The sequence below is a fragment of the Protomyctophum bolini genome (assembly GCF_963924005.1).
Source record: "Protomyctophum bolini genome assembly, chromosome: 1".
NCBI lineage: Eukaryota > Metazoa > Chordata > Actinopteri > Myctophiformes > Myctophidae > Protomyctophum > Protomyctophum bolini.
Window position 1 is genome coordinate 46,455,158 of NC_137862.1, and position 22,162 is coordinate 46,477,319.

Below are 22,162 nucleotides of genomic sequence, written 5' to 3' on the forward strand. Positions count from 1 at the left end.
AAAAGGAGTAATTGAAATGTCTGGTGATACATCAAATGTCTGATTCTAAGAAGGGAGCAGGGTTTTGGCAGTAGGAAGGATTACTGTCATTGATATGTTTGCACTTGCCAAGACATTTGATGAAGACTGTAGCTGTTGTGTGACTGAATTGCAGTGTGTGTGTGTGTGTGTGTGTGTGATTAACCAATGTTAAAATAGCAAATTAACTCTATAGCTTTGCAAAGAAAGTACAGTACTGCACCGTAACGCTATCCATATGGTAATGCAAACGGTAACGGGTACGGTCGCCCCTTTTCCATCTCGCCCCACTACTCTACCTAGCTGTAAATAACAAACATAATTCATGTTGGTGATTATTCATTTATCATTGTTAAGTTCACTCTGTATACCCACGGGCATAATAGCATGATGATGCCATTACAAAACATGGGCTACATGGAAGAAATGTGTTTAATAAAACTAAATTAACTGCTAGAAGGTCCTAAATTAACTTAATTAAGCAGTCACCGTCTCTGTGACATGTTCTTTCTAAATTTTACAGAGTATAGAGATCGACTACTATACAATCAAATAAATCTGTATACAAGATAATTTCAGATTTCAGAGAGGGAGGGAAATACTAAATGAACTGTTAACTACATTTAAAAAATCGCGGGGGCGTGTTGGTAAAGGGGCGAGCAGACTCGTTATTCATACAAACACTAGATGCAAACAACCTCTACATCCATTTTCCACATCACTTCTATCAAACATCGTTATGGAATGGAATAATTACATTACGTGCCATTTTTTCACCCAGTGTCACTTATCTAATGTAATCCTGGTCGCTGCACTCCGCCCCGGCTGGCCGGGGGGTGGAAGTTTAGAGACCAGGATTACTGCATGTTTTTTGTGACGGTGTACCTACCCTAGGGGACACGGGGAGAACATGCAGACTCCACACAGAAAGGCCCTTTCGCCAACCCAGCCTCATGGGCACTGATGACGCGTTCCCCCCCTGATGTGCCATTTCCACCTTAGTGATTATGCTGGGAGTACTATCTATTACCGCCCCAGTATCGCATTTTTAAATAAAGATACTACATTCAAAATTTATGTTGGGATATGGGCCAACATTTCAATAATGGGGCATTCCTAGTTTTGGAATAAAGATGCATTGCTTTTTCAAATTCAGCGTTTTTTCAGAATGGACAAAATTATTATTATTTTTTAATACAGATAAGATCATATCGACATCGTTTATATTGGTTATCGGCCATAACAACGTGACATCATCAGGGATGATGTCATAGTAAATGCGACCTGCTGTCGCAGTTAAGTCCATATGGAGATCCATAGGGTTTTCAAAAAGTATTTATATAAAGACTGTTACGCCGCGGACAAAGCCAACTCGGATCGTGACAAATCATGACAACAAACACAATATTCCTGGGCCACTCGTCGTTCTGAAAGGGGGAGGGACTGCGACGCTCTATTGGCCAGCAACTCTACACCTGACCCTAAACCCTTAGATCTCCATATATGGATATATGTCAGAACCTGTTCTGACATTCCATATGTTGATCCTTCCCCATCCATCCTTCCTCTTCGATGTCTCCCTTTTGACTGATACCTGTCCATTTAAACTCTAGACGGGCCTGCCCCAACGTTATTAGTGCAGCCACACCCGGCAGCCGGCGAAAACTAGAGTTCTCAACAGGCACGAAAATGAAGGCCCGGCCCTACCTGGGCCCTCATCAAACCCTGTACATACACTGAAGAGAATGTCCCCGCTGCCACCCTTAGATCTCCATATACTGTATGGAGCTGACCTGTTCTGACATTCCATATATATTATTATTATTATATGGCCAGTACAGAATTAATTCCATGTCGGTCTGACCACCCATGCCAGCGCTCGCCCAGCAGTCTGCCGTCAATGAGGCGGATGCGTGCACGCAACATATTCTCGCCCTCAGGCGTCTTACTGGTAATGTTTTGATCTGGCTCTGTGTGTGTGTGTGTGTGTGTGTTCACGTGCATGTGAGAGTTCTACATGTGACTTCAAACTCGGAATACAGTGGATGCATCCACGTCTGTGTGTGTCTGTGTGCATGCGTCCTCACGTGTGTGCATGCGTGCAAGGTTTTGTACTTTTACTTGTTTTTTGTTTTGTTTTCAATTTAGTGTAGTTTCAGTTATAGATTATGACAGTCTCACGCTAGTTTGAGTTGAGTTTTTATTATTTGTTTCTTTGTAGTGTTTAGTTTCGTTGTTATAATGGGAGGTATTTGCCAGAAGCTACAAGCTCACGCAAGGGTTCATGTGGTTGAATCAAAATGACAAGCTTATTTTTTATAATATATGGTTTAATAATCACGAGTGAAACTAAATAGCAGTCTTGGCATGGATATGCTTCAACTTGGCAAAGAGAAGGGCAAGAAAAACAAACCTCTGTGCTGTCTGATTAGTCTGATATATGGTCTGCTGCTTGGTCTGTGCATCACTGCTGCTTCTGAGTGACACCTCATAAAATCTCGAGCTACATCTCGATACTGGAATGTTCTCGTCAAGGGCAGGAGGAGAAAACACACCATGTGACTACTTTGGAATGCCACCCACCTAATAGAGATACAATCTGAAGCGTCTATACTGTCATTTTGTCACATGTTTCAGTGTTCCATTGCTGAAATGTTTGTACTAAAGTTACCTGCCATGCGTGAGCCCAGAACATATTCTTTTCATCATTCCAACGGACCACACTGTAAAAGGCTAAACTGTTACTGAGAGGTTGCATTTAGTAAGCAACGCACTGTGAGATTGTAGAGCTGTTGTTTTTCGAGATTTGGTGTAGTGGGAGAAAAAAGGGGGGGGCACCTGGGGGACCCCAGTCAACAAATATTGTGTTTAAGTGGCTAAATGGTAGATATTCTGTATTGGCAGTAGATTTGAGATGTACTCTTGGTGCGAACGCTGAACGGTGGAAGCCAGTGCATTTTGTATATTATTTGACTAAAAAAGCAATTAAAATAAATGTTATCAGTCCTCCCCACATGGACTGCAGCTTACATACTGTAGACTACGAATCTATAGAAACAAAGCTCATTTTAAGTATTGATTCAGTTTGAATGCAATGGAGGTACAATCGTCAATCTGTGCCGGTGGTGACAGTGTGGCATAAGTTTGTACAACTGAAAATCACTTGTACAGTGTTTGTTTTGACGTCACATGAGCACACGTGTGCCTACTGTACAGCTGTAAGTGATAGTAAGAGTTCATGTTGCACATAATTCAGTATAGTGCATAAACTGCATACGTATATAAACACGTGATATCATCTGGAATGTTTATTTTTTTTCATATAGTATTATGGTAAAGCAGGAACTCATTGCACACGTTTTCGGCAGAAGAGAGACAAACGTGCACTAGTGTGTTACATGTGGTCACATGCATATTGTAATTAAATGGACAATTAAATTATTTTATAACCAAAGCCTAGTTCAACATTAATTACTGTAATGAATAATCACAATTATTTCACAATTACTTTATTTAACATTTAACATGCTTTCAGGTCTAACACATTTTTATTTATCTCTTTTGCAATTATTCAGTTTTTCATTTGCTGTCAGCATTGAAAAAGAGCATTATTGTATTGCATAGAGCTTCCACTTTTACCTTATTTTTTCTATATTGTTAGATATTGTCATTAACATACTCTACCATACAGATTGGGCAAAATGTAATTGAATTCATTAAGAAAAAGTGACATGGTGCCGCTTTAAGTGTTACTCAAACCAGAGTTGATTTGTGGATAGACTGGACACAGACATCCAACGGTTGACTGTATAGGAATCTCTCACTCTACAGTATATTCCCTTTCTTTCTCTTTCACTCACACACTCGCTATCATTCAATCAGTCATCAGACTAGCAGTTCTAATCTGTTCCACATAATGACACAGAGGATGCTATCTTTTTGAGTGGTGCAACCACTCCCTTACGGAGCTGTGTGTGTGTGGCTGGCTGGGTGGGTCTGAGCACGAAAACAGCATGGTTATTTTTCACTACCTGTGCGCAACCTAACACACACACACACACACACACACACACACACACACACACACAAACACACACACACATATTAACTGTATATATGGTGATTTTGGGTGTGCCAGTACAGTACAGTACAGTACAGTAGAATGACCCGCACACACGGTAACTCTGTAATTTCTCAACCTTTGCCAGAATCGTGCGTTCCTGTGGGTCTGAAACTCCCCACACACACACACACACACACACACACACAGGGTTGCACCACTCACTTCTTAAAGGGTTATTTCACGTTCAAGCATGTTTGGGGCTATTTTAGGTTTCTTGATTCAGTATTTAGATACATTTTCCTGTACAAACACATTGTAACTTCAAACTCCCTTTTAACCACGATAGATTGATTGAAAACACCATGTTTGGTGACTGATGTTGGCCCTTTAATAGCCTACGCGAAGGGCAATGTTTTTTTAATTACTTTTTTTCATTTCTTTTTATGGAAAAAAATCAATACAAATATATCTGATGTCAGATGGTCAAGATGAGCTCTCCAGGGGAGCTCTTATAATACTTAAGAGTCTGGGCAGATATTATTGTGTCAATGTAGAATTTTAAAAGCTTGTTGTGACACTCAATTAAGCTTAAAGAATGTCATTGCCGCCGCCAGGCACGAAACTGTGCATATAGGGCAACATGCCGAGGGGGGCAACAAAATGTGCCAAGCCGATCCTCTGTCTAAGTGTTTAGAAGACTTAAACTCATTGTTAAACACACCAACATTAGGCCAAATCAAATTGATGAAATGGCGAAAGTAGCCGATCTACAGTACAGGAGGTGGGGGGTGCAGCACAAACATATGGTGAGGCTCAGTGGCGAAACTAGGCTTTATCAGCCATGGGTTTTCTGATGAAACGGTCCCCGCTCGCACACGTTCATGTGCGGTCGTGAAAATCGGTTATTTGTCGGGTAATTTGGACCATTTGGCAAGTAACTTTGGCCAAATATTTACCTACAAGCTCAGAATGTGAAAGCAGAGTAGTTCCAGGGCGGCGGATTGTATGGCCCTGGTCTTTCCCTAGTGGGACTGATCGAGGGTAGCTACTGGGACGTAAGTCGGGACTTGATCACCGACTGTGGCTCAGGAGGTAGAGCAGGTCGTCCAATGATCCATGGGTCGGTGGTTCGAATCCCGGCTCCTCCTGTCTACATGTCGAAGTGTCCTTGGGCAAGACACTGAACCCCAAATTGCTCCCGATTTGCTGGTTGGTACCTTGCATGGCTTCCGCCGCAATCGGTGTATGAATGGGTGAATGTAATGCACAATCTATGTAAAGCGCCTTGGATAAAGGTGTTACGTATATAAATGTACCATTTTACCTCGGCTGGGTCACCTGAGTGAGGGGTATGATGTCCGAGAAACCTTGATGGCCTGAGGATACGTCCCAGGTGATGACCTTGGGATACATCACTGAGGATACGTCCCAGGTGATGACCTTGGGATACATCACTGAGGATACGTCCCAGGTGATGACCTTGGGATACATCACTGGTCCCTTCCCTACTATGCCTACATGTGGTCCTACACTATAGGCAGAACACACAATCACATGTCTCGACTCTCGACTGTGGTGTTTCACTGTGAGGATACAACTCCAGCTCACAAGTTGTCACAACATCAATAAGACCCAAGAGCACATCATGGACTACAGGAGGCCATGCAGACAACAAACACAGCCTCATCTTTGCTGCAGTGGAGAGAGTCATGACTCATGCATGCAGCAACTTCAAATTCTTGGGTGGGAGTCCTTGAGAAACTCACCTGGGACATATATACACACCGAACAGGTGGTGAACTACGCAAAATAGGTAACGCCTGGGATTCCAACTCGGGTCTCCCACGTCAAAGTCCAATACCTTAACCCCACTAGACATCCCTATTGACCGGAGGAGATATTAGACTTTTGAGGCCATCAGACTGAGGCCTGTGAGCAGTGTTGTTTCTGTTGAGTAAAACTATGACGAGAAATGTTCGTCGACTACCTTTTTTCACTGACGAAAACTAAATGAAAACTAAGCTATGGTGACTAAAACTATGACTAAATATACTGTTGACAACGGGCCAGTTGTGCTGTTTTGTAGTACAGTATGTGTGTGATGTAAATCCATGTGTATGTGTGTGTGTGTTCCCTATAGCTGTCATGTGCTACAGCACATGTTTTAAGAATGTCACCATCAGGGGCTATACTGTACCTCTGGGTCAGGAGGAACTAACATACTGTACAGGTGGTGCTCCGAGTAGGAGGACACGCCTCTCCAAAGGCCCATATATACCTGTTGTGATGCTTGCAAGTCTCTCAGGAGCAACGGCAGACTGAGAACTGACCACAGATAGTTCATCTTCAGAGGCAGCAGCAGCACCACCATGGGGAACTGTGTTCAGGCAGCCAAGAACTTCTTCTGCCGGCAGAAAAACACCAATGTGCATGTCAGTTTGCCAGTGGTGTCGATGGTATGGCAGATTGCCATGATCATCCTATTTGGAGTCTTCATCCGTTATGATGACGAGTCGGACACGGGGAAATGGATTGAGCACAAAAAACACTACAACATTACCAGCGATGCCGAAAACGACTTCTACTTCAGATATCCAAGTAAGTATTTAAGAACGGTCACTTGTATCTTTTAGCTGGATATTTTTTTTGCGTTAATTTGCTGTACATAGGCTACAATGTCTAGTTATTTAACCAGGATAGTCCTACTGAGATTTCTTTTTTTAAATCTCAGTGGGACTAAAAACAAATTTTCAAAGGAAACTTGACCAAGACAGAGAGCAGCATAATTAAAACTCCAGTTACAGACAGAACACACAAAGGAGTTAGGAATTCACATTTCAAAATACATGTCTAGCAGTTAATTTCATAAACGGGTATAGTCTAACTTAAAAACATTGAAATTGGCATATTAATATTGGCATATTAATATTTTTATTTAACAGCATTATCTAGATTAATTTAGTGAATTAAGTTATTCTGCATGCCATCTCACCTACAGTGATATTTTAAAGTGGAAATACATTATAAAAAAGAAAATTCTTAGCTTGAAAATCAGACGAATCTGCCACAGGAAAAAAATGAAAATACTTACTTAACCAATTTTATGAATAATCATTGTATTACAACACTACACCAAAAGAGTCCATAGTGCTGACATAGGTCATCTCTGGATCTTTTCAATTAGCACTGATTATCAGAATGCATGTGCTGCTTGTTTGAACGGTCAAACACAAATTATTTCATTGTATGCCTTCCTTGGCAGTTTTGTACTGATTCATTTCATTGACAAGTTGATGATCACAGAGAACATTAATTGTTACGTAGATTGTTATCTAATGAGCAGCTGAACTGTTGTTGACTAAAGGCAAATGAAACAATACTTTGTTTCAAAATCAAAAGTTGCCTTGGACTTGTTTCCACATAATGCCAAAAGCAATGCTTTACTGGTACAACTAAATTGAACATATCAACAATACATTTCTTAGCTGCACCTCCCTGCTATGACACATGACACTGTGAAAAGGATAATCTTACCTCAACTTGATATTATTACAATGCAGTTTAGCCTGTGACTTCAACTAAAGCCTAATTCATATATATATATATGAATTAACCATAACACTATTTGTTTGCAGGCTTCCAGGACGTCCATGTCATGATCTTCGTTGGCTTCGGCTTCCTCATGACCTTTCTGAAACGCTACAGCTTCGGCGCGGTGGGGTTCAACTTTCTGATTGCAGCTTTTGGTGTCCAGTGGGCTCTTCTCATGCAAGGCTGGTTTCATTCTCTCGACCACGAAACCGGAAAGATCTACATCGGAGTTGAGAGGTAATTAAAGCTTTCCTAGAAATCAGAACAGTGCAGTCATGCCATAAATCTGTCAACATACTGTAGATTTATTACTGTAACTTAAACTCCTACATACAATAGGCTATATCACATGAACGTAGGCTACAGTGCTTATGTAACACTCACATTACTCATTCATTACTCCTGTCACTCTTGAGTACACGTGTGTTCTTTTCCTTTGTTGTACTCAAAGTTTTGAATGACGGTTTGAATGGCGAACATACTTTCTTCTTAAAAGATTACGATCTGCACTGCACTGCAAGTTAGTCTGCTCAATGTCCAACATCATATATCTTGTCCTGTCCCCACTCCACCCTCCTTCAGTCTCATCAATGCAGATTTCTGTGTAGCTGGCTGTCTGATAGCCTACGGCGCCTGCCTGGGAAAAGTCAGCCCAGTGCAGCTATTGGTTCTTACCCTATTTGGTGTCACGCTGTTTGCTGTGGAAGAGTACATTATACTCAGCCTCCTACATGTGAGTCCCATAAAGTACACAATACACAATTAATTATCTCCTGAATCAGTTACTGTATGTTTGATAATTGATAAATGTAAATATTGAGAAGAATTCTAATTATTTGCAGTGCAGAGATGCCGGTGGCTCCATGATTATTCACTGCTTCGGAGGGTATTACGGCCTGGCCATCTCCTGGGTCCTCTACCGACCAAACCTACACCAGAGCAGCGGCCGCAATGGTTCCGTCTACCACTCTGATGTGTTTGCCATGATTGGTGAGTTGGAAATGTCTTGACTATATATGCCTGCCAGTCGCACCAACAAACACAGTCAGTCTTGTTTGTGGGTGGGCAGCCGGCAGGGGAAGGGTGATCTTTGTAGCTTCACTATGACTCCTGCAAGTTGGTCCGGCACCTGTTCAGCAGGGAGTGGAACTGGAATGACTAGGATTAGCGTGTTCCCCCACAAATAGTACATCCTCGCAGTCAAGTAAAAAGAAACGGCTGGTGTACCAGAGCAGACAAGTATAGTTAGCACTAGCAGTGATAGGGATTACTAAAATTGCATATAAAATGAAAACCAAAAACACCAAAAACAAACAATGACTGTAATGCATGGTGACAGAATCCTATTGTCCTGTTGAACCACACAGGCACACTGTTCCTGTGGATGTTCTGGCCCAGTTTCAACGGCGCTATCACAGACCACGGTGACGGACAGCACAGGACAGCCATCAACACCTACCTGGCCCTGGCCTCCTGTGTTCTGACCACCGTGTGTGTGTCCAGCGCGTCCCAGAAGGGCGGCAAGCTTGATATGGTAACAAACAAACAACTAAAGAGATACTCGACCACTTTCAACCTGGGCGTCCTTGCATTAAAAAAAGACACTATTACAAATATTAATAATAATAATAAAAATCCAAACATTTCTAAAACAAAAAATATAGCCAATCTGCTATTTCCACTATTTTTGAAAGTTGTTGAGAATGCAAAATAGGGCTTAAATGACCATTTCACCCATTTTCAACCTTTCTTCATTCACTAAGGCTTGCTATTTTTGTACTGGGGGAGTTTAGAAACCTGCCTACCAACCAGTGACATCATCACTGGGGAATACAAGCTAAAGAGAAACTCCATGTTTTCTCTTCCTGGACAGTTAGCATGTTATAGTAGAAGCCATTATTCTCGCATTAATAAAACAAAACATTCAAAGTTTTGTTTGATGATGTCACTGGTAGGCGGGTTTCTGAACTGTCCACTTTGCTTCAATGAGGAGGTTCCAGGTGGTCCCGAACAAATGGACCCTTATAGATCTTTAACTCTTGAGAGTCTAAAATGAAACCAAATGGACCCTTACAGGTTTATTTGGTTTCATTTTACGCTCTCAAAAGTTATTGTTAAACACATTTGCATTACTTAATGTACAAGCAGTCTACTCTATTAGAGAATGTAGAATAATTGCAATTTTTATCAACGTTTGCCTGTTATCTCTCCTATGGTACCATTAACATCAATACACAGCATGGAATTGTTTACAATTAATTCTATCTCAAATGGGCTCAAATGCCCAATAAATAATGGGCCTAGTCGGTATGAAAAGGGTTGAAAACCACGGCATGGTTAAAGCTGAAGTGTCATTAAATAAAATGAGATGAGATGAGCATGCAATGATCAATGATCATACCGTTGAGATGTGATTTGCAGACTGTCTGAGGCATGTATTTTTTTTTTTTTTAATATATGTTTATTGGTAGTAGGCATCAACAATTTAGTACAGTTTGAACATACCATTTTTTTTTCTCCCTCACCCCATCCCTCCCCCCAGTTATCGTCATCATTAAAACAATATAAAGACATAACATTAATAGGCATGTATTTTTTGACCTGACTGACACGCCCTCCCTCTGTGACTGACAGGTACACATCCAGAATGCTACCCTGGCAGGGGGCGTGGCCATGGGAACATCCGCTGAGTTCATGATCACACCATACGGCGCACTGATCGTGGGCTTCTGCTGTGGCATCATCTCCACCTTCGGCTACGTCGTCGTCTCTGTGAGCACGCACATTATTCATTTTGATTATGTCCATGTTTGAAACCGTGTTGTTTCTGGCAGCAAATTTCTTTCTTTTTTTAATATATTTTTTATCCCACGATTTTGTAACCCATTTTTCACCCCTGTGTCAATCATCTAATGTGATCCTGGGCTCTACACACCCTCCGCCAACCTGGGGAGAGAAACGGACTTAACTCATGCTTCCTTCATGCTTGAGTGTCCAAGTTGCTCCTTTACACCTGACAGGGGGGAGTTTCTTCCCCTCCATCAGGCTGGCCAGGGGGAGGCTAATTTAAGCAAATTTCTATTTTAGTTTCAGTCATAGTCCCTTGAATAGTTTTCATTTCGTTTTAGTCACATTTTAGTCACCTGGAATGTTTTAGTGTTAGTCTAGTTTTAGTCGACTAAATATCATAAGATTTTAGTCAACTAAATGTAGTTTAGTTTAGTCGACTAAAATGTATTTTGGCGGGCCTCGATGCCGTCGTAATGACTGATTTTACACTTGCTGAAAATAGCAGATCTACAAGCTCACGACGCGTTGTGAGCTTGTAGATCTGCTATTTTCAGCATGCAACCAAGTGTAAAATGGCTTATACTGGATCTCTTGTCCATGACTATAGTCCATTCCTAACGTTTTAGTCTAGTTTTTATTTGTTGACGAAATTGGCAATATATTTAGTCTCAGTTTTAGTCACCATGGCTTAGTTTTTATTTAGTTTCCATTTAGTTTTCGTCAGTGAAAAAAGGTAGTCGACGAACATTTTTCGTCATAGTTTTAGTCAACGAAAACAACACTGCTATGCACGGTAAAACCCCAAGTGTTAATTTCACCACCAAGAGAGTAGAAATGGACGGGCCTTTCATTTGTAATCATAAACCCTTCGGAATGAAATGAACACTGTGTCATTACAGTGTAGCAGAGTGAATTAAATTAATGCAATATGACTTCCTGGAGTAGGAAGGTGTCCCCATGGGTGCTGTGCTACTTAAACAAACTATAGAAATACAATTTTGATTGCACAGGAAAAACCTGGACATTCCTCTGTGAATGTTTTCTTTGTTCTTATTTTCTTTTTGAAAATGGGTTGAGTAATGTCAAATCGTTCTGCTATTATTTGCTTAACTTTCTCCATGTCATTTTGACAAAAGGCCTCGCATGACATATGACGCATGACGTATAGGTAACAAACGATCCCCTGTCACTTGCTGCCTTCCAGCCTGCGATGGAGAAATACTTGAAGATCCAAGATACCTGTGGCGTCCACAACCTGCACGCCGTACCAGGGATGCTGGGAGGGTTTACCGGAGCCATCGTTGCTGCAGCAGCCACTGAAGCAGTCTATACAAGGGAGGGGTGAGTGGAAACACGCACGCACGCACGCACGCACGCACACATTTTTATCCATTGCACACACACACACGCGCGCGCAGTCGCACGCACACACACACACACACACACACACACACACACACACACACACACACACACACACACACACACACACACACACACACACACACACACAGGTTTGTCTCAAAGTGGAAACTGTTTTATCTTCATAAACTATCAGAAACACACATCTCTCCATCACACACACACACACACACACAGGTGTGTCTCAAAGTGGAAACTGTTTTATCTTCATAAACTATCAGAAACACACATCTCTCCATCAGTAAACCGAGACACTGATATCACAGTCAGGTGACCAGGCTTTGTTTCTCTTCCAGGAGACAACTGAATTACAACACTTTATCTCCTCAGCAATGTTTATTCTTTAGTAAATGTAATCTCTTCATATAAGAAAAAACTTTGAGAATTTAGGCCACATTTAAGTCATCAAGAACACGTTTTAGGGATTTAAGTCACTGTTTAACCATCAGAATAAATGTTAATGCAGTATCATTATAAATAAATGGCCCTTTCGCTTTCTCGAAACGATCAAAATGGAATTCAGATAGAAAATGACGTGTAATCGGATCTCGCAGGAAACTTAACATTATGCCCCGTTCTCCACAGGTTGGTCAACACGTTTGACTTTTTCGGGGACTTTAAAGACAGAACTGTGCTGACGCAGGGTGGCTTCCAAGCTGCTGGGACATGTGTGTCAATAGCATTTGGACTTGGTGGAGGATCTCTCGTTGGTAAGTTTGGAAACTTTGGACTGTATACCGTAATATCTGAACCAATATAGGCCTACAATTTCCTTGTCATGCCAAGTGGTCTGTATGTCTTGTGGATTGACAATAGGACAACCCAAAGAAGATGCATAACATGTATTCATAGAGATCTTTTAGAAGTTATTTTAAAAATAAACAAACAAACAAGCCTGCAGCCATCATGAAACCACTACAGAGACTCAAGTCTAAACAGTTATAGGCTACTTTCCACGATCTTCAAATATCACAGAGAATCTGTATTTCAGCGTCCTAAAAATTTACCCCAGCTAAGCTTGTCATTTCCATTCAGTGAAATACATTTCTGCTTATTTTGACTTCTACAAATCAAAGTTGAGCTGGCTTTAACTGCTTTTCAGTCCTCCAATGACACCGCGAAGCATCAACCTTACATTTTTGTTTCACCACTTCCACTCCTCTTCTCTCGTCCCACAATTCCCTGCTCCATTATGTAACAGCTGGAAGAAAAACATAATTTCCCTGTGATATTTAAACCTTTTCCGTTTTCATATAATCAGTGCACTTGAGCAATACTTAATCTGCAACTCTGCAAAAATAGAGCTGGCCAGGTTCTGTCACTGCTAGGCTAGTCTGCTATGAACACAGCATGAATCTACAACATGATCTATGCTGTTTTTTCCACATACTTAAAAAAACCCCAGCTAACATCCATTCTTCTGTCTTCACAGGCTTGCTCCTGAGGTTCCCCTGCTGGGGAGACCCTGCTGATGACAACTGCTTTGATGACGAGGTTTACTGGGAGGTCAGTGCTATTCAGTATCTCACCACTAGATGACAGTATTGCCCCATTTCAGATTTTTTTTTATTGAAGGGATAGCCCCCTGAGATGCAGCATCTCATTTTCAAGGGGGAACCCATGAAACATGAACCAGATACATAAAACATAGAGCACACAGATAGAGATAAGATACAGATACATACATACCGGTATATATACATACATACACAGCTTGCTCAGCTTACCCTCTCCCACCCACCCCAACAACCGCCGCATCTGAAGAAACAGAAGAAAGAAGGGGACAGTGCAAATACACCAAAGAGCACCCATCTAAGAGCCACTACTAACAGATCCCTGCAGCGCTTCCATTCCTCTATTTCTACACCAGTGTATGTGTCATTTCTGGTACAGTTTAGAAGCATAAACTAGTTGAATCAAGATGTGGATGTAGGGAAGTCCTGAAGCGACTGAAGGATGAAATAGATCTAAGAGAAGAAGGGATTTAACTGAAAATCTACAGTGTTTCTTGTCAATGTTCTGATCAAATGTTACTTCTCCCCAGGTTCCTGAAGAGGAGGAGTTAATCCCCCCTATTCTGGAATACAACAACCATATGATATTAAACAAGCATACAGAAATGTGAGTCCTACTCTCCCCAGTATAGAAACATCAATTACCACTCTTTTATATGGATGATAAGAACCCTTATCATCCTTACCTGTTATTACATGGTCATCTTTTTCCATTGAACTCTAATTCTAAATACTTGTTCTCTGCTACAGGTCTGAGTCCAATTTCTCTGTGGATCAAGCATAGACTAGAGCATCCCAGAAACAGCCCTGAAGTATGAATGAAGGACCCTCTCTGATAGAGAAGGCAATTCGTAGGAGTACATTTTGATTTTCCTGTGAAGTTGTATACAAATCGTGTATACTTTAAACTATTCAAATTAGAAGCCTATATGACAGTGGTGAGTCAGCGCAAAATAGGTGGCTACATTGTCATTTTCAATAATAGAAAAAAAAAGCTTTATGACTATGTGTAGAATTATATGAATTCTCACCAAGGTAAGATATATGATATCAGTCCACATTACACATAACATGGTACTGTCCTTATTGTACATTGATGGTACGTCTTAACAAGATCTGTGGAGAGTCAGGGAATACAGAATAATTGGGAATGTTTGCGATTTTAACTCCACTAAACAGTGGAATGATGTATTATCTTAACTTAAAATGCTTCACAATTTAAATATTTGCCTTAAGAAATGTATATTTTTGAGATTAGAATTCAATGACACTGTAATGTACTTGTGACTTAGTCACCATGGATGTTGTAATATATTTTAAATATATATAGACTATATATTTATGTAAGTGTTTGTGGACACATCTATTGGAATTTAGCTCGTGCAACAAAGTATCATGAACAGGATGAGAGATTTTGAGGTCGTATTTTCCAATTGATTTCTTTGCATAATTTATACGGGAGAAGTAATTATAGTATTTAAACAAAGAGTTAATGGTATTGAAGATCTTAAATAACTCTGTATGCAGTATATCTCTGTCTTATTAACAAAGTTGTGTTGCCATGATTATGACATGTTTTATGTGCTGTTGAATGTGTGAACATCTGTTTGTCTAAATGAAATGTAGCAAACAGAAGGATGAATGAATGTGTTCTGTATCTTCTTATTGTTCTTTGTTTTGGACTATGAAGAAGCTTTGTAAATATGTGTCTTGAAATATCACTGTGACTTTAATAAAGGTGCTTTCAAACTCTATGATTTGAGGTTGCACAAGTATGTTTTTACAGTAACACCACACATTTAACTGACATACTGTGCTGTCAAAACCCCAAATTGGCCTAATGGGCATCAATCATTGGTGTCAATCACTGATCATGAGTAGTCAGTACCTGGTGACAATCACTGATTGGGGCGAGGCACTGAAAACAGGAAGTGTTTGTCCAGTATGAGAGCTAACCTGACGCTGCCAGATCCAAAAAGCTTGCTACACAAATTTGTTTCACAGCTTATTTGGATCTGGGATCGCGGAAGCAAATTCGATGACGGGGCTGTTCCTTTTTTTCAAGATACATGGTAGATGATTGGATGGGAGCGTCTGTCTATCACCGTGTGGGCGTGCAAACACAACCAATCATATCGACGTGTCTATATACCGTCACATCCGCATCCCGCCTTTAGCTCACGCTGATTGGTTCGGTGCGAAGCAGATCTGACTCAGGGCTCAACTCTGTCAGAGATCCCAGATGAGTGTTGTGTTGGGGAATATGTTTCCGCAATACCGCCCTCATCTGGCAGCGTCAGGTTATATGAGAGCAGCAGCAGTGGAGAACACAGCATGGAGAGAAGCAGAACAAACTGAAAGACTTTTCATGAACTGAACTGCAAACATTGGAGCTGGGAAGACCGAAACCTCAAGCCATCAAGGGGAATGCCACTGGTGCGTTAATTGTTACTGCATTGAAGTTTATTTTGTTGCTTAAATTTATTATAAAAGTTATTTATGTTTTTGTGCTGCTAGGCCAAATTTTAACTGCTATAATTAGCTATAAGTTTGATTTAAGTTGCATATAGGCTTGCTAAGTTGATGTGATGATCTTGAATTGAATTATGGAAGAAATATGAGTTAAAACAAACTGTTTATTTAGATTACTGAAGTGACTAGTGATTCAGTCATGTAGGTTACATTAGTAACTATGGTTATTCGAGTGAAATGAGTGAATTTCAGTTATTGTTTTTTGTTTAAGTATGACCTTACATAGTTAATGACAGCTTGTATTTGTTTTTTGTCTTTTTCTCTGTTTAAGGTTTTCAACCTAAATACCTAATACCTAACCAACAACTGTACTTACCTGTACCACAATTTCAAGTAAAAACAAACGGAAAGAGGAAAGAAGTTGTCTTTTTGAGTTGACCACAGTTCCCCCTGTCGGCTAAGCCGTTTTTCAAGTTTGGGCAAAAAGGTTTCTGAAGAAAATCCCGAATAACTTGACACATACAGACCTAGCTATACGATTCTGGTAGGCTAGATGAGCATATGTGTGGGTGTGGATCGCTAAAAGAGAGGGGCTGAACTAGTCTGGGTCTCTGGGTCCATGTGGTCAATGGTCATCGGTGCAAACCTCCCCACTCCTTCCATTCTGATGGTAATGATCAAAGGCCAGACAGGGTCATTTCCTGACCAAACACTGTGACACTGATGAACTCCAAACGCAATGTGTGGACATCGGCTTTATGCTGGCATGATAGATTTGCGGGTGGCTGGAGTTTTATTGAGTGAAGGGAAGAGGCCTCTACAATGACTGGAAGGGTTAAATGAGTTAACCAGGAGGTTACAACACCAGGGTCAAATGCTGTGATTAAGACGAGATTTGCAGTGAAATAAAAAAGTGTGGGGCACTCTTATCATCACACGTCATCATCATACATCACATTCCGTGCTCGGCAAATCAAATAATTTCCGTTGTACAAATACACAAAGCTGGGCATAGGAGGGGCCAGAGCCCCTCAACAATAAAAGTGCACTGCCCCTTTCTTGTAGTTTCTGTAACAATAGTTTTTTTACGGTGTGGCATTGTTAGTGCCACGCCCAACCCCCAACCTGGAGGGCCATTGAGAAACAAGACGTGAGGAAAATTGAAAAGTGTTCCGGCGAATATGCCAGATCTTTTGGCCAAATGAAATGTCCAATAATTAACTGTATAAACAAACAGGGAGCCAGAGCATCACCAAGGATATTACACACCGACGCGGCGCCTGAGATGGCTATAGCCATATGTACTGTAGCTGACCCAACACTGCAAAATCATAGCTAATATTATTAATTAACTTTAATAGAATTACATGCTTACTCCACTATACGTGCAGGTATTCGAGCCTCAATTATTACTGGGAAAAAAACATCAAATACATAATTAAAACCAGTGTTGGGCAAGTTAAGCTACATGTAGCTGACCCAACACTGCAGATGTTTGTTTGTATCAAGATCAAATAAATATGTTCATTCTAGCGATTAGCAGCATGGCACATTGAAAACTGGATAACATGCATGAAGTTAAAGTTTATTAGCTTCACTTTCTGGAATAACAACATATCCAAATTATTAACTGCAAAGATCTGTGCAATTCCAGTGTGCCTTCTTGCACCACAATCACTTGACCAGTTTAATGCAGTTTAACCCATACTGCCAGCCGTATCAATGTAAAAAAAAAAAAGCCACTTTTTTTCTTTTTTCAGAATACTCTAGAATCTAGATTTTACTGACAGGCAGGGAGTGCTAATCCTACTCTTTATCTCCCCTGAAAAGACCTGACGTTAAAGGAGAGTGGACACAGCTCCTCGTGAATCATATGACCCCTGGGAGTGTGTTTGTGAAACCACTTGGGCCACTATTGTCCCCCTGGGACTGGCCTCATCTGAAAAGCTGCCCAATGCCTGTAATCAGATTAAAGGTTGGAGGGACAGGGAGGAGGGATTTTCTCGGAATGGGGACGAGATTGTGGAAGTTCTCTAATCACTACCTGCTATTGAAGTGCAGAAGAGAGGCTAAATAACGCAGCAGGGGACCAAGCCACAGGGACAAATTGGCCTATTGTTGAGCGGGGTGCGACGGGGTGGAGTTGGACGGGGAATATAATCAGTGAGGTTAGAGTGCAGTAGAATTTGTGGAATGGGGAAAGGAGGAGAACTGACAAACTCCTAAAAGGTGGTGGCCCTCTCCCCTCCGGCCTTGGCAAATATATAACCTTTCTGAGCTGATTGGAACAGGCTGCTGAATCCATCTGGGCTGGTCAATGTGTGCAGCATCCACCATCTTCTCACCAGCCACGTGAAAGCTTTTCTGGTTGTTAACATGCCCCACAGAAAGCACCCTCCCTGTCCAGGGGCCCCTATACCAGTGCCTTGCAAAGACCACTTCACAATCAGGTTTTGTTCTCCTTGAAACATAGAGGATGTAGATGTGCATTGTTCATGGTGAGGGGTGATCTCATTTTGTAAAGGGGCTATATCTTACGCCACCCCTTAACCCTTATCCCTAAACTAATTTGCCATTTTTTACTATTTAAAAAAACCTTTTAAAATAGTTCAAATAGCCGATCTCCAAGCTCACAATGTCTCGATGTAGATCGGCCAGTTGAACTATTTTAAAATGTTTTTCAAAATAGTAAAAAATGGCAAATACGTTTAGGGATGAGGGATAAGGGTGTGGCGCAAGATGGAGCCCCAGGTCTCTGTTGCCTTTATGAAAGATTGGGAATTGAAAGAAAGAAAAATAAACAAAGGGAAATGAAGTCAGAGTGAAAGCAGGAAAGTGAAAGGGTGGCTAGAGAGGACATCATCACCATCTAACCAGCACGGCTAACAATCTTGTAGTGCTAGTCTAGAGCTTGTAGTGTAATATCACACATAGGATGTCCTGCTGATTAGCTGCATTTCCCATATCCTTATGTCATGCCAGTCATGGTCACTCTCATCAAATGTTCATTTGACAGAACACTAGGCATTATCAGAGGCCAATCAACGCTTTTTATCCACTTGACAAGAGTCCATTGGTTGAGGTCAGAGGGGTAAGTCTCAGGGGGGTATATGACCCCTGTGCTAACATGGGGAAAGCAAGGGGAGCTTTGATAGGAGCACAAAGGCCACGGGATCCTTGCCAGTGTGAAATAGGTAGAGATCAGAGCAGATTTAGAACCTGTGAGAATGATCACAGCTGAATGGTTTAGCTAATTAAGGTGCTCCAACTGCATCCAATTAGAGCAAGCTAATAAATAAATAAATAACCATTGAAAACATATAATTGCTTGATTAAACTGAAAGACCTATCATATAAGCAAGGCCTGTATTTGCTTCTTATGGTCAGAATTCATGCGTACAAATTTAAGACGTCCTTTTGTATGTTTAAATCAAATGTCAAATTATAGTTCAAAGACACCAAGAAGATAGTCTGTGATTACAATATCAATTTAAAATGTATTACCCATTTATTGTTTCCTGTTTTCCACTTCATGATAAATGCTTTTATGTGATGTATTCCCATGCTTTTGTTCTTGCTTAATGTAAGTCGCTCTGGATTAAGAGCGTCTGCTAAATGCCTAAATTGTAAAATTGTAAATTGTCCCCTTTGCTCGCAGGGTCCGGCCCATTCCTCTCTGTTATGTCATATGACGAGCATTTAACTTTTAATATCACAATTATTGTAGCTAATCTTTAACTGAATCTGGAAGTATTCCTTTATTAAATGATTCTTCATAGTCTGGAATTGTAACTGATCAATTTTCTTTTGTGACTTTCGCCTTTATTTTATATGGAGGGACAGTCAGTGGTGTAAACTTTATTTATATAGCACATTTCATACATAAAATGCAACTCTGTCACATTCTGTCTCTCCCTCAGTCTCCACACTGGCCTCCCATATCCCATTCCAGCACACCCAGTTCCATTTACACACCTGTCAACTACCTAATCAGCCCAGCAGTGAACACTTCTCCAATCAACCTGCTCACTATAAAACTGGACTCAGTACAAACACTCATTGTCAGTTCATAACCTGTGTCACAGATGTCCTGCCTGTTCATGTGTTGACTTTGATGTCATTCTGATTCATGCCTGATTCCTACCTGCATTCCCCTGTGTAAGATATCTCGTAATTCTTTATTAAATACTTTATTATTATACTCTAGTTTGTTGTGACTTTGCTCCTGGGTTCAACTCTGTCTGCATCCTTGACAACTAAAGTACTTCACATATTAAACTTTATTTATATAGCACATGTCATACATAAAATGCAACTCAAAGTACTTCACATGAAAATAAAATAAAAAATAACAAGCAGCGGAATGCCAGAAACAAAAAGTAGGTCAATCTACAATTAGCAAATAAAAATAGCAATACAAAACGAAAACATTAAAAATGGTAAGGAAATTTGTATTGGATAATACATTTTAAATTGATATTATTAGATATTCAACTTTATTGACATTTATAATTAAATTGGTGTCTTTACACTGTATAATCCATTGTTGTTTGTTTCTGTTGCTTAACTCTGTTGCTTTAACTACATATAAGTGTCTATTTGTTTGTCTCTAAATGAATGAATTGATGAATTGAACAATGCTTTTTGTTCAATTCATGCCATACTATAGCACGCCGTTTTTCATCATTTTTGAGGATTTGAAGAAAATTCAAAATTTCAAAAAACATGGGTTATAGCCCATTGTTTTTTGAATTTTTGAAAAAAATGTTATCCTCATTTTTCATCATTTTTGAACATGGGCTATAGCCCCTACCGTACGGCATACTATAGCACGCCGTTTTTCATCATTTTTGAGGATTTGAAGAAAATTCAAAAATTCAAAAACATGGGTTATAGCCCATCGTTTTTTGAATTTTTGAAAAAATGTTATCCTCATTTTTCATCATTTTTGAACATGGGCTATAGCCCCTACCGTACGGCATACTATAGCACGCCGTTTTTTATCATTTTTGAGGATTTGAAGAAAATTCAAAATTTCAAAAAACATGGGTTATAGCCCATCGTTTTTTGAATTTTTTAAAAAAATGTTATCCTCATTTTTCATCATTTTTGAACATGGGCTATAGCCCCTACCGTACGGCATACTATAGCACGCCGTTTTTCATCATTTTTGAGGATTTGAAGAAAATTAAAAATTTCAAAAAACATGGGTTATAGCCCATCGTTTTTTGAATTTTTGAAAAAAATGTTATCCTCATTTTTCATCATTTTTTAACATGGGCTATAGCCCCTACCGTACGGCATACTATAGCACGCCGTTTTTTATCATTTTTGAGGATTTGAAGAAAATTCAAAATTTCAAAAAACATGGGTTATAGCCCATCGTTTTTTGAATTTTTGAAAAAAATGTTATCCTCATTTTTCATCATTTTTGAACATGGGCTATAGCCCCTACCGTACGGCATACTATAGCACGCCGTTTTTCATCATTTTTGAGGATTTGAAGAAAATTCAAAATTTCAAAAAACATGGGTTATAGCCCATTGTTTTTTGAATTTTTGAAAAAAATGTTATCCTCATTTTTCATCATTTTTGAACATGGGCTATAGCTCCTACCGTACGGCATACTATAGCACGCCGTTTTTCATCATTTTTGAGGATTTGAAGAAAATTCAAAATTTCAAAAAACATGGGTTATAGCCCATCGTTTTTTGAATTTTTGAAAAAAATGTTATCCTCATTTTTCATCATTTTTGAACATGGGCTATAGCCCCTACCGTACGGCATACTATAGCACGCCGTTTTTCATCATTTTTGAGGATTTGAAGAAAATTCAAAATTTCAAAAAACATGGGTTATAGCCCATCGTTTTTTGAATTTTTGAAAAAAATGTTATCCTCATTTTTCATCATTTTTGAACATGGGCTATAGCCCCTACCGTACGGCATACTATAGCACGCCGTTTTTCATCATTTTTGAGGATTTGAAGAAAATTCAAAATTTCAAAAAACATGGGTTATAGCCCATCGTTTTTTGAATTTTTGAAAAAAATGTTATCCTCATTTTTCATCATTTTTGAACATGGGCTATAGCCCCTACCGTACGGCATACTATAGCACGCCGTTTTTCATCATTTTTGAGGATTTGAAGAAAATTCAAAATTTCAAAAAACATGGGTTATAGCCCATCGTTTTTTGAATTTTTGAAAAAAATGTTATCCTCATTTTTCATCATTTTTGAACATGGGCTATAGCCCCTACCGTACGGCATACTATAGCACGCCGTTTTTCAT

General features: G+C 40.0%; 1 protein-coding gene across 1 annotated transcript; it reads left to right on the top strand.

Annotated features, from left to right (window-relative positions):
* Positions 1-6,366: 6,366 nt before the first annotated feature.
* LOC308316230 (ammonium transporter Rh type C 2-like) lies at positions 6,367-15,152 on the top strand. The gene is made up of 11 exons (XM_080764726.1): positions 6,367-6,679; positions 7,717-7,909; positions 8,255-8,405; positions 8,515-8,662; positions 9,040-9,206; positions 10,307-10,444; positions 11,667-11,803; positions 12,470-12,594; positions 13,317-13,390; positions 13,929-14,005; positions 14,149-15,152. Exons 1-11 carry the CDS (start codon positions 6,451-6,453, stop codon positions 14,180-14,182), a joined length of 1,473 nt encoding a protein of 490 aa, XP_080620852.1. The 5' UTR covers positions 6,367-6,450; the 3' UTR covers positions 14,183-15,152.
* Positions 15,153-22,162: the final 7,010 nt, after the last annotated feature.